The sequence below is a fragment of the Cariama cristata genome, unplaced genomic scaffold (assembly GCF_000690535.1).
Source record: "Cariama cristata isolate BGI_N322 unplaced genomic scaffold, ASM69053v1 scaffold14752, whole genome shotgun sequence".
Lineage (NCBI taxonomy): Eukaryota > Metazoa > Chordata > Aves > Cariamiformes > Cariamidae > Cariama > Cariama cristata.
The window spans coordinates 14,753-29,124 of NW_009603364.1; the positions used below are offsets into that span (position 1 = coordinate 14,753).

At 42.1% G+C, this 14,372-nt stretch overlaps 1 protein-coding gene across 2 annotated transcripts in view; it reads right to left on the reverse strand.

Annotated features, from left to right (window-relative positions):
- Nucleotides 1-748: 748 nt before the first annotated feature.
- ECHDC1 (enoyl CoA hydratase domain containing 1) overlaps nt 749-14,372 on the reverse strand; it is a 35,465-nt gene continuing 21,841 nt past the window's right edge. The window contains exon 5 of one of the 2 annotated variants that reach the window (XM_009695170.1): nt 749-1,419. In XM_009695170.1, coding sequence (XP_009693472.1) covers nt 1,014-1,419 — 406 coding nt within the window. In that variant the 3' untranslated portion in view covers nt 749-1,013. The remainder of the gene's footprint in view (nt 1,420-14,372) is intronic. The other variant, XM_009695169.1, reaches the window with a different exon arrangement.

Sequence of the window (14,372 nt, forward strand, 5' to 3'; positions counted from 1 at the left end):
TCATCTGCCAAAGCAGAGACTTGGTGTCAGTTTCTAATTTCTAAAAGGAAACCCCTCCCACTGAGTTATCTAATTACTTGCAGAGTCACCAGCATGAAGTGGAGACCGAGTTCCAAATCTGGTCAGCCCAAATATGCCCTACCAGTAAAAATACTCAGAAGAAAGACGTAGACAGATCCACGCACAAGTCTTTCCAGAATGCTGAAGTACTCGGACCACTGAGTCAGGCAAGGACATCCCATTGGGGGCATGATATATCACAGCCTTCCAAGGTTTCAACTAGATTCTATGCAAAGAATCAGGTCAGCAGCTTTACATGTGCTCAGCTGCGCAAGTCCAGGCTACAGGGAGGTGCAGATGCATATGTAGGTTGGTTCCTCGAGCAGCGAGAAGCCAAATGCATTTAAAGAACTGAATCAGTGTCAGTGAATGAGGGCTGTAAGCCCCTCGGTAAGTTAGAGCTTCTCCTGTAAATATCACCATTAAAATTGAAGTATCCTTGGATACTTTCTCAGCACTTATACAAAGAAGTGATTGAAGATGAAAAAATAACAAATATCATCTCACCAGTTATCATCCCTTCAAAGCTGCTTAAAGACACTGGTCGCATGTTTGGGAACTCGTATTTTGCAGCTTTAGATGCACCTGTTCTGTAAATAAATAAACCTCATATCTTTCAAGCAATTCATTTCTATACCAGTTAGAAAAACAAAATTAACTCCAAAGAAAACAATCTTCAGCCTCATTCCAAAAGAATTATAGTTCCATTCTCAGCACAGTGTTTACCTTTACATACTAATTTCACTAATCTCCATTCAGTGGGTGATTAGGACAGTAAAGAATCTGCCAGGGATTTCTCTGTGGTTACACACCAAATATGTCTGCCTGACGTGAATGACAGGAATGTTAATGCCAGTTTAAATGAACAAGTCCTTTAATGATTCAGTTTAATGCCTGCTTTAGTGAAAGCTTTGTTTGCAAAAAGGTCAAGAACATTTCTTATGCATTAACCGTCATTTATGTTTTGGTCTTCTAACCAACGCCTGCAAATTGGCAGGCCCACCCCATACAGTTCCAAAAACGTCCTTCTCTGTCCTTAGGGCAGCTTCCACTGGTAGCTCTCTTCCCGCTGTCACCACCTTTTTCACAGCCCGAATCACGCTGGTTGGACCCTCCGTGTACTGACTCAGCCAGGCTCGGGCTTCTTCTAACGCTCCGGTTTCATCTGAAGACGACAACGTCTGCTCTGAGAGCCCAAGGCACAAAGCTCTCTCGGGGTCCACCCTGGCAGCCCCGCTCAGCAGCCGGAGGGCAGCTCTGCTCCCCACGATTCGCACCAGCCGGGCAGCTCCTCCCCAGCCCGGCACCAGACCCATGTGCTTGTGGACAAATCGAATTTCACTCCCAGGCGTCATCAACCTGTCAATGAAGAACAAACACGCAGAGGTCAATCTGTGCATCGACTTCCATTTTCAGCTCGCCCGCACTCAATTTTCTATTTTCTCCTCCCTTCTGCTTCCAAAAGCTGATACAACTTGACAGCATGTTGATTACAGCCAGAGCTAGAGTATCTTAATTTTCACATCACCCAGCGCCTTAGCTGCAGCTTCTGGCCCTTCTCAAAATGAGATACGTAGGCTGCCACAAGTAAAGATGCTTAGTGCCCACACCGATACCTGTAGTCAGTTCTAAAATGTGTTTGAAAATAGAACTGCAGACAGAGGGCACATTACACTTACTCACAGTGCCAACGCTGCCTTGCTAATTCATGCCTGAAACAACAGGGTTTTGTGTTAAAACCAAGCAAACTAACGCACAAAATGTACTTCTCAAGAGGATGAATCGTGGTCTTAGACCTGATCTGCACTGGGGAGGTTCTGTCAGCACCCTGGTGCTTGATTATCGCACAGTTAGGTTTTTTTGTTCTGGACTTCAGAGGGTCCACGCAAGTTTGATTTCTAACCGCTCGCTAGAGCCAGGGAAGTCAGGATGGATGCTGGACTTACGGTTCACAACACATAATAGAGCTGCTTTCTATTTATGCTTATAGTGTGTAATAGAATTACTCTCCTCCAGAAGGTAGAGTCACATTCCTCTTTTGAAAGATTTCACATCTTTGCTTCTTTTCCACAGTCTGTCACCTCCCTTATTTAAGAGCTCACCCTAGGGCTGATTAAGCTATCTCCCTGGAGGAGCTCTGCCACAGCGGATTGTACTGTCTCCACATCGTGTTCACACTGACACACATTAGGTTAGTGGGAAAAGCCTCTAGAAATAGAAACCTATAGAAAAGATGGACAGAAACAGACCAGTACTTGCTCTTTCTTAAGATGATGTTCTGCAGTGTGGTTGCTTGCTGCTGTTTATAAGACAAGGGAGGTAAATTACACTTGTGAAGTAGATTAGCTTCTACTTCAAGCACTAATTGGCTTTCTGAAGATAAATAATGTAATACTGAGATCTACACACAAGTCTGTTTCCTAACAATGACATTTTCCGTAATGAAAATACCAGGGTGAACAGCTTCAAAAGGGGAAAGCAAAGGAAAACCTTTAAAAATGCAGCTACTTCTAGGAACTTACAGTTCCCAAATCTGCTTAGTTATTGTTAATTGTAAGTTTGCTTGGTTGCTTTTTTCTTAACCAGAGCACCATCAGCATTCATGCCAGGGCTGAAGAGCTTACGCTTTATCCCAGCCCCAACACAATGCACAAAGGCGACAGCTGACATGCCAGATTGCATGAAAGCCTTTTTGTAGAGATAGTGGAGGAAGGTTGTGTGACAAAAGGAGAGAGCAGAGTATTGCAGGGGAGGAATGGCTTTTAGCTAACATTAGCAAGTGCTTCCCAAACCCAGCAAATCCCAGGGAGCTCAGGTCTCTCCGCTCCAAAAGGAAGGCTCTGCAAGCATTCCAAAACTCCTTTACTGGCTCAGCTGACTGCAATTTGCTGACACCCAGTGTCCCACTGGGAAAGCAATAATGAAAACATTATTAAGGGTTTAATTCTAGCTGTGCTGAGCTATGTGAAGCATTAAAAAAGAAGCGGTCATACGCGATTAGGCATCTGACGCTAGACAATCTGTGGGCAGTCTCATAAGACAGCCACCGCAGGTCAGTAAGATGATGTTGTGTTTGTATGTTGAATCTGAGACTGTCCCAGGCACTTGGGTTGAGGTCTTAAGGACAGGCATTTCAGTGAACATCTTGAGGGCAGGGTGTGGACTCATCTGGGAAGTTGGGTCGACGCACTCAGAAGTTCACATGGGAATCAAATTTTACATTGCCGATGTGTTGCACAGCTGATCCATCAGTGCCAACAAAAAAAAAAGTTGAAAACATTTAGTATGTGGGAAAGGCTCTCTTACCCTGCAGAGTCTTCACCTCCCTCTGAGAAAATGGAACCAAACATGATAAAGGGAAAATAAACGACTGACAGCTAAATCCATAGAAAGACTGTGAGGCTGCAACTTCCAGGATCTCATTGGGATTCACCTCTCCCTATAATGCTCCTTTGAACAAGCTCCACAGAAAATACTGAGATAAGTGGTGGTCAGTAGAAGGTATAAAGGTAGGCTGGGATTGCCTTCAGGCTTAAGGTATCTCTGGTTTTTCAGACTTTTCAACTGTGAACCCTCTCCCGAAGTCACACCATTTCTTACAGAAACCACCCATCACACTCTGTCAGATACACCACTCGCTTCCAGTCCCCATGCCCAAGGAGTCAATGGAGACCTGAGCTCAGACCTGAAAAGGCATATGCTGCTGCCAAGCTAGTCTGGGATCAGCCTCTGAACATCAGCAGCTGCAGCCTCCCATAAATATTTCCCTTTTTATGTTATGAAAGGCATTGAGTCTACCTTCTGAGACATGACAGATCTGATCTCCCATTAGAAGAATTTATGTAAGAAAAGTACATCAAGCATTACTAAACATAAAGAGGCAGACATCAAAAAAGCTGAAAAGACCAAAGTACTATTCTATTCCTGAGCTGTTTGTATCTTATTCATCTAGTACTGGCCCTGCCTGAGAAAGAATAGTAGATGAATACAAAATGAACCCTGAGTTGACTCGGTATGCCTGTTCTTGTCTTCCAGGTCAAGGGAATTAAAATCTGGGTCTCCTGTATCCCAGAGGAAGGCCATCCTGCTAGGCTCCTAGACACATGCCTTCCCTGCCCTAAAAAAGGAAGAAAATCTCTTGCATGACAATACTGAAAAAAAATTTATTAAATATAATTAATGATCAAAATAACTGAAGACCTTACAAGCAGAGAAACATCCTTCAGAAATGCGAAGGGTAGCAACATCCTCACAACTTAAATTGGAAATAAGAGGTTTAGGTAATATAAGCATCAATGTGTGGCTGAAACCTTCTTTAAGAACATTGTATTTTTGTGTTACAAGCACTACAACACCCCTAGGAAGAAAGCACAGCCACCATGGGCCCCATCCAATTTTGGGTTAGTCATCTAAAGCAAACAAGAGCTACAGCAAATGCTCCTGCTGTACGTTTTAAGATGTTCTCAGACGCACTAAACGTTACAAACCCTCCGCCTTTGATCGCCTCGAGGATTCCTTCACTCCATGACATCTCATTGCGCCCACAAACTACCGACTGTCACGTCGCATCGCATCACATCACCGGCAATGCAGGTGAGAAGAAAACCTCGTTTGCCTTTAACAAGACGACCTAACAAATCCCAGCCTCAAACAGGTACACTTGCTTCCTCAAAGGTGGCATTTGCTGTGAGTTAACGGCTATGCTTTCGTTTGCTAAAGTACTTCCCAGATACTTGAAGCTGGAGCATATACAATGAAAACTGAAAATGCAAACAAAAATGTATTTTCTCAGTTTTTTCATACTTGCTTTTTATAGTACTCATGTTACTGAACTGTTCCAACAGGTATAACAGTTCCTTGGGCAGAATTAAGATCTATGCTGGCCCCTACCTCATCATTTCCTGGACTTGGGGCTTTGAATTACATTCAGCATTCTGACAAGGCAAAGGCAGTAATGAAGTTCACTAAGGAGGGACAAACACCATCCTCTATTTTATGCATTTTAAAAGCTCCTACCACTACGCCTCTGAAACCTACAATGGAAAAAAGGATGCCTAAAACATTAAACGTGTTGTCAGCAACCTGGATTTTGTTCCCATCCCTGTTTGACTCCCAGTGTCACTTAAGGACAACAGCTCCTGACTTCCAATCTTCTCCCTTTAGCTGGCATAAGACTGGCGGACCATGGAGGGAGGCAGCTGGCATCCCGCTGCGCCGCAGCACCTGGTTCTCAGCTCTGGTTATACTGAGAGAGGGCAGCCAGAACTGCAGGAGAGGACTTTTATCTCCCCCGCAAATACTTTGGCCTCCTGCTCTCAAACTATGAATTAACATAAATAATAAGCAAATCTTATGCCTTAGGTTATAGGAAGTTCCCTCACCAAATCTGCTAACTTCTATAAATTTTGGTAACACTATCTATGAGGTGACTGAACCAATACAAAATGGAAAATTCTCAAAAAAAAAAAAACCAGAGTCAAAGGCCTTGGTGTACAATTAAAAGACATTCATAATTTTTACATGCTGTAGAGCAAGAGTTACAGAAATAGAAATAATAAGAAATTTTCAAATAGAACTAGACATTTTTGCAAAACATGGATACAAGACATCCAGACACATGAAAACCAATAGTCATGGTCAGCCACATGCATTTTGGCCAAATGTCATTACTCAGTGAAGACACCAAGAATACAGTATGTATATCAAACGCTTTCAACCAACCATCGAAACCACACACGCAACTATTTTAGGCACAGGAAAAGACAGACATTAAAGAAAAAAGAAAACCACCGGGAAAATGGTAACAGAAAGAAGGTTATCAAGGGCCAAAAACATTTGTTTTAACCAGCAAAGGACAGAAGAACACAGCTGACGCACAATCCCATCATACACTTTCCCCCATATGTACATTTTTCTAATACTCATCAATACGGTGTCAGCTTAATTAACTCTTGTTAAATTAAGTAACAGCCACACTACGCTGACATGTGGCCAAAACAGCCCTTTAAAATACACGCTGCTAGGGAGTGCAAGGTCAAGAGTTTGTCAGAGGTCAGGTATGACATTATCTGTGGATGGTGTTTATCATGCAAATGGAACTTGTTTTGTCAGGTGGGCATGAAAATTTGACAACCTTACTTGCAAGTGACGAAAGCTCAGGTGTGGCTAGTTTAGGATTTTGTAACTTTGCTTGGCAAGTGCTACCAGGACAATCCACAGCAGCAGCAGCTCTCAAATGCATGATGGACCTTAAGTGAGCCAGAAAGCCAGAACTTCTTCCCTCTTCTCCTCCTGCACCTTCTCAACACTCAAAATACAGTCCCTGTCCCATCACTTCACCTGCATGTTGCACCTCATAGTCTCACTCCATCTTCCTTACACTTCCTCAGCACCCCAAGGGGCACAGGAGATCCCAGTATTGGCGGTGGGTTCTTGCAGCAAGTGACTGACTGAGGCAGCAGAACAGAGAGTTACGCAGGTAATATCTGTAATCTCCCTTCTCCTCTTGCTGATGCATGCACAACCCACCAAAAATAAAGGTGTTGCTCTTACACACAAAGTGCTGCTGAACACATGCAGTAGATGGGATATCTTTAGTCAACTACAGTGTTACAGTAAGTTAAAGCAAGGGAGAGTTGTGATTGTTGAATCTGTAGCATCAGAGTAAGAACTAAACTACCTGTTCCTTCACCTGTACAACAAAAGCCCTGATTTGTGATTAAACATAAGTCCTTTACTTCATGTTGGTCCAGTGCACCACATAAATCAAGTAATACCTTCTAGGCAGCATACTACATCTCTGGCTCTGCAAAATTAAAAAAATAAAAATAAAAATAAAGCTTTAAAGTGGACAGCTGAAACACAGTAACTGTTCAGATGAGGTAGAAGTGGGCAGTTGGATAAGAAAGCATTTCTATAAAAGAGAGAAGTCACCTTGAATCTTTCATTGGAGGCAAAAGCATTGCCATAGGCATCTCGTGTTCAGTACAACTATAGGATCCGAATAGCTGGGATCTGCTAGCACATGAAAATCAAGGTCCATCTGTACCTGAGGAGATGCAAGTATGTGAAAGGGTCTTCTGCCAACACCAGGATAAAGCTCTTCCTACAGCCACAAAAGGGCTGAGCAAAACCTATGATCAGGGGCTGCAGCATCTGCTGAGAGCACCTGCCCTGCCCAAAAACCCAGGTCCTGGTGGTCTCCCTGATGCTTCCAGCCCAGTTGCTGCAAAGGCAGCCAGCCAATTCTGGAGCTTTGGGTCCTTGGCTCAGGCAGGGGTGCGAAGAGATCTTGCCCCAGGCAAGTGGCAGCCCTGCAAGCTGGACCATAAGGAGCAATTAACTGGGACTCCAGGTGCTGCCAGCCTGAAGCCTGGGCAAGGACGATCGCACAAGTAGCCAAGCACTGCTGCAACCCCACACTGTCCTGAACGGTTCCTGTAGCACATACCGCGGTTTGGAAACCTCCAGGCTCACTGCCTTCTCCTCATTTTCTTTAGCATGGCAGGTGGTCCTGGAAGTTTTGACATGCACCTTGTGCTCAATCCACCTCTGATATGTGCATTCCAAATCTTAAGGTCAGAAAGATACAGCAGATATCATGCACCTTCCCATTTAACACATCTAAAACCTCCCTCCCCACTACATACAGACAGATATTAATGCATGTGTAAGAAACTACAAAACTTCCTTAGCATTAAGGTACAAATTCTTGAGGCCTCATATATGAATGCTCCTTGGCAATCTGTGCAAAACTCATCCCTACCTTCTCCAGAGTCTTTTAACAACAAAAGTAATTCCTGAGTATAGCCTAGAAAACAAGACCTGAATATGAACCATCACCTTGACATCTCCACAAAGCCACAGAAAGCCTGAAATTCAGAGTACTGACTAAAGTTAAAGCTGCAATTCATGCCTGTGGAGGCCTAACCTGGAAATCTAAATACTGACAGTTAATTACATGACGACATTGTGTTCTAATAGTGACAACTTGTCTTGTATTAGTCTCTCAAAATATTCTTAGGACCGTAAATCTTACTGGAAAGGCTAGGAATTCATCAGTATTTAATTGCAGAGTGTGCAGGGTTTTACTTTCAATTTAAAAAACCCTAGTTCTAGCCTTGTTCAATATTCCAATACACAAGCCTTCCATGGTTATCACGGAAAGTCACCTTAAAACAACAACTGCATTAACCAGTCATTTGTGCAATAAAAATAAATTCTGAAGCAGCAAGGTAGTGCGGGAAGAATATTCTGCAGAAGAAATATGCAGTACTACACTAAAATAATTTAGCTAGTCAGCAAAGCTGCTGATGAGCAGTTTCCAGTCCTTACTTCAATTTGTGTGACAGCTGCTGTTAGAATTAGACCCTCAAGAATAAGACAGTCTCCTCCAAAAAGCAAGTTGGGACTAATTAATCGGTCTCTGCCTATCCAGTGCAGTGTCTCATCAGTCTCTTTATCACTGCACCATCAAATAATTACCTAGGTACTCTATAAAGGGATTATCTAGACAAAACAGCTAAAGATCTTTCTGAAATCCAGCTATCTTACTACACCCCCTATCACCAAAAAAACCCTCTTAATTCTCTGAAAATATTAACAAATGGATTCATCCTGGGAAGAGTTAGTCATAATTTCACTTATCTTTCAATCTCACTTGATTAATTGGATAGGCTTTAAAGGATCAAAAAGCCCCGAATATCAATAACTCCTTGCCAATTATATTTAGCAGATTTTTGAACTGTAGCAATGCAGTGAATAGCAGCCAGCCATGATTGTTCCATGCTTTCCCAGCACAGCTTGCTAGTATTAATTGCCCCTGCTCCTCTCCCGTATCTTCTCTCGCAGGGAGAGCTTCTCACGTTTCTGCCCTATGCAGAGAAAGAGTAAGACCATTAGACATTACGGCAACTGCTGCTTCAGAGCTGTGGCAACACAAAGCGAGACTTCCAAAGTGAAAATACTGTAAAACCCGTAAAACGAAGGATTTGTCCTACATGCTTTTGGTGATAGTCCGTGCAGACTGGCATCACAAAACCAAACCACCAAATCTTTGCTCTTTCTGAAAATCCTTTAGTCACAGATACTCACCTTACAGATACCCAAATGGTAACCACTAAAGAATATAAAAATGAAGACAAAATGGTTTAAGAGAGTTTGGGGAAACTATGTCCCTTGTGCATAGCTTGGATACAATTGCACAAAGCTGCTCTGCAATCCCAAATTTCAATAGGATAAGAGAAGACTCTGCACATTCATGTTCTTTCCTGTTTATAAACTTTAATCTGTAACCTTTACTATAGGAATGGAAAAAAGTAGGTCCAGCTACCATTTTAATAAGTGCATCAGAAAGTCACTCCTCTCAAGTCCTTTCAGTGATTAAAAAAACCCAAAACACAAACCAATATACCTTCTTTACTTGAGGTTTAAATAAATTGATACTCAAGAACCAAAATAATAATAAAAAAAAATCCTACCAAGCCTCCCAAGTACACAGTGTTCTAGGCACACTCTAAAAGTCCGTGTCAAAGGAGTAGGCTTGATGCCAGCCTAAGAAATCTCACCAAAATGAGAGCTCACTTTTCCTACAGCTCTTTTCAAATTGCCTTATGGATTATACGGAATTTTATTTATAGTTACTGAATTATTTTGTAACACTCTTGGTGCATCCATTTTCCCCCCACTCGCAACAAAAGCTAAGAATCAAGCTTTACATAAAGTAGCCTAGAAAAGTATCTCGTCTCCCTAGCAGTTGTAGTCTTTACCACCTACCTTTCCTGCTCTCCAGTCACATTTTCCAATGCATTTCATGGAACCCTAAGGATCAGGGTCAAAATCTGACCCAAAAAAGAGATTCCTAATTACAGATGTATTTTCTCGAGCAAGAGTTAGTGTAGTTCTGAGTTGGCCGGGAAACTCCAGGGCACTTCCCAGAGGGGAGCAGATGGACCTAAACAATGAGAGATGCACTCTTCAAAGGAAACGTTAAAAATAACCACTTATAACACGACTCTATCATGCTTTCTTACATCACCCAGAGTCAAATGAAATGCAGAAGAATGACAAAGTCATATTTTCATCTAAAGACACAAAACTTTTGGTTGATGCTAAAATTCTGAAAAGTGGAGTCCTGGATCAAAAAAAGGGAAGATGTAGTAATGACAGAAGAGTTGGAGGCAGAGATGGAACACAGGGTCATCAGAGCAGAAAATGCTAAACAGACATGAGACGTTTTAGGAGGAATATGGTCTCCAAGAATAAACAGGAGCTTAAGGTGTGGATAACTCCACCATCTAATGCCCAAACATTGAGACATTCAATGGAAGATGAGCCTCCAAAAGCAACAGAGTCAATTCAAAGAGGCTGCAAGATTAGCAATTTCAAAGGAAGCAACTCCAGGGAAGAAACACAAAAATAATATTGTTACTAGAAAAACATCCTTTGGATAGAGGAGTTAAATTATAATAGACAGACACAGAAATCTGCATGGCCCATAAAACAGCATCTCATCAACAGCGAGGTCTGCACTGAGAAAAATTAAGAAAAGGCTTATCAGCAGCAAAAAGGAGCATGGTAAAGCAGCAGAGCACACTCTCTGAGATCTGGGAAGACCCAGACTAAAACTGGTCCAGACATGACCGCGTAAGAACGACTAGAGAAGTGGAAAAAGGTTTATTTCTTAAACACTTCTCTGATCAAAGGAGAGTGGCTAAAAGAGGGCCAGAAAGACTGTTAATTTGAGAGAGGGATTATGGAAGGAAAGAAACACAGGGAAAGAAGCTCTTGCCAATACCCTGGAAGGGGAGCAGGGCAGCCTCAAACAAGACAAGGTAGGTAGGGCTGCCCCAAAAGTCTCCTGCCGGTGATGCTTGCTGTCATACCGTCTGCCATCCACAGAGACGGCTCTCCCAACCTCAGTCTGGACCTGCAGCAACAGATGGAGGTTCACCCAGCAGACCCAGATTAGAGGTTTTAAATCTAATTTTTTTACCTCAGGCTTGATACTTTCTCACCCATGGCTTCACAGAAGCCAGAGAGAGACAAGCATGCTATAAAAAGCTACATTTCTTCTAAAAGGGATAAATGAAGCTGAATATTGGAAATTACAGAAAGACTTTTCCTGTAGAAGGAATGAAAAACTGCATTAGATGACAGATCACAGGGCAAGAAATAGGGTCCCAAAAAAGCAGGACTGATTAAAACTCCACAAGCAGCATTAAAGGAAGTCAGATTAAAGGAAGCCTTTGCCCCCCCTTCCCTGTCATTTTTCAATAAACTGACAGGAAAAAAAATTATTTTGCCAAACTGCAAAGCAATCCACCCCATTTCCCAGGCTGATACTTCTTGAGGTCCCTGTGCGATGCTCACAGGGGGTTCCTGCAGCCCGGGGTATCGTTCCCACTCCCCGGTGGGCTGTGGGTGCTGGGGGTTGTGGAGAGGGGGAGAGGGCACGCACGCATCCTGCGGCCCCTTTGCAAGGTGCGATGCAACACAAAAGCTGTGTAAGCCACACACCGTTCACTCATCCCCACTCTCGTGCCTGAACATTCAAGCGAGCTGAGGAGACCCAGGGAACAGCCGAAAAAGTAAATTAAAAGGCTTTTCCCAAGTGGCAGAGACACAGACTTTTTACAATTATACAGTCAGCAATAAGGAGTCCCCAGTCCATAGGTGTGATCTGTTTAACACCACCGCTGTGCACACACGGGGAAGGAGCAGCACGGCTTTACAAAGGCTTATGAATGCATGCAAGGCTCATAGCGCAATTTAAGAGTGCACAGAACCGAGAGAATAAGGCAGATTGTTACACCAGGGAGCTGTAATTCCCCTGAAGTGTGTAGTTTGAACTCTGGAAATGGCATAAATCACCAGAGCCATAAAGCAGGACTAAAGCCTGTTCAAAGTGGATCCTCCTTTCTCCCCGCAGTTGCAGGACAGCAATCCTTGGGGTACCACCCCACTCCTCCTCCCCTGCTAACAACCGATGGCTTACTAACACTCTCCTCCTCTTCTAACTCCCAGCTATGACTTGTATTACGCTGGTGTCCATGGGTCCCAGTCACAGGCACACTGCAACCTCTGTTACCATACAATTACTTTCAGAGTAGTTCTCACCTTGACATAGCATTTAGGTCTTACCCATGAAGCAGGTTTTAGCTATTCTTTACAGGCTGCCAAAATCCCAATGCACAAGTGAGTGCACGCCAAAATAGTGCTCACATAAAAATTACTCATGCTGGAAGTCTAAAATGTTACATGAGTCTTTCCTTCCAAAAAAGGAACTAGAGCTATTTGGATTTCATTCAAGCAAACATTTTTAACAACAGATATGCCTTCTAGACTAAAGCAAAAATTTCCATTAGAAAAGATACAGTGATATTTCACCAGATTCTTTGATGAAAAAAAGACCAGGTGGAGGTAAAGGTTTTTGATAATTGAAATTTTTAGTCAAATCTGAATGCCAGTATTCATCTAGAAATCAAAAAAGTACACTGGAGCTTGTTTTCAAATTGAAAATAGTGTATTTTTTAAATTATGTGCACACTTTCATGCAGCATATACACCCGTGTTTATAACTTTGGTTTCCCACATCTTTATTGCCATCATTTATGTTTATCAAGACCAAAGAAAACACAACAAAATTTTCCCAGACCAAATTCAAGAGTCTCTTAAAGCAGCAACATTTCGGTCATATTTTCTGCTCATCTCTGCTGCTGATACAGGAAGGGGAAGGGAAACTTCCCAAGACTCTGGCTCAGAGCTTGGCATCTAAAATGTCAAAAAGGCAAAGATCACCTCGCTTGCCTGAGCTCAGCCAACTGGAAAGGAACAGCATTTCTTGACATCAGCCCTAAGAGATGCAAGGTTCGAGTTGCTCTAATACTTTATGATGGGCTTGGCATATCGTATTTCTGCAACCCACAGCATTAAAGGATTTAGTATATGTCATAACATCACACTAACAACCCTTCGCAAGACCTAGGGTAACAAGACACACTTTGAAATTCAGCTGTCTCTGCGTGCAGTGCTACTGATGCTGCATTTGCACATCCTACACAATTTCTGACTAAAGCAAAGAGAGATCATACACTTACTTGAAATCAGTGGTGATTAAATTATAATGAAATGTTGCCATTTTGTCAGGCTATCAGGTTAATAATCTCAAACAAAAAATGCTGAGGGTTGTGCTTTTGGTTTTTTTAAATGATCACAGTGGCTGTGACCTAAGTTTTAAGTTTTCCAGATATAATACATTATTTCAGAGCTTTTTTTTTTTTTTTGGTGGGGGGGGGCATAATTACATATCTTAAGAAAGGTATAAATGGAATAGAGCATTTAAGATTAAAATTCTTCATTAAACAGTAACTTAGCTTCTTCACCTCTTTATTTTTTAATGTAGTACGTCAGTTATATTGACGAGGAACTAAAGCCAGCTTCAGATCACTTACTAACAGTATGTTCAGACTACCTGGACAAGAAACAGGCACATTTTCAGCAAACTGTAACAGATCCTCCACAAACATGCTTAAGAGTGTGACCAATTATCTTACCACCTGAAGTATGATTTCCCCTGGTATCTTTTTATTTACAATCTTTCTCTTTCTTTCACACACACACACATCCCCCCTAATTGATATTATTGATTTTTCCTCAGTCTATATATTTGCTTTTTGTTTAGGAATATGAACACATCAGCACACAAAACAGAACAGGAGAATAGTATCTAGTAACAGACCATGGATACAGTAGAAGTTCTTACACATACAACAGTTTAAGCACAATACAAATTTATTTAGTAACTTAATTTATAATTTGATTTATTCTTACTCTGACTTCTGAGTTACAGCAGTAGCAATTATTTTCTTAGTAACTACGGGATCCAGAAAGAAGTAGGAAGCTGAGCCACCAAGGTTTACAGGTTCAAACAGCCTGCAATCTTGTTTCACACAATTTTGGATTAAGTCTGGTAGGAACAGTAACACAGAGGTCCAGCCTGCATAGCTCCAAATCTTCACTAGGCCATTGGGTTGCTTTGGGTTTGAGGAGAAAAAAGAAACAGGGGGCGAAGGGGAAGACTGGAAGTTGCAATTGTGAAGGGAATATTTACAATGAAAGTAAGTTGAGATCCACACCGCATCATCTGCTTACACTTGCAAAAACCCAGGGAAACTGAGTCATTTGGGGAACATTTGGTCATTTCAATGAACAGTAATTCTGATGTGGATGATTACCCTTCAGATAGCTACAATGTTAACTACATTGCTACCTGGAGTGATAAAAAGAGGAAGATTTATTCTTTTCATTGCGTT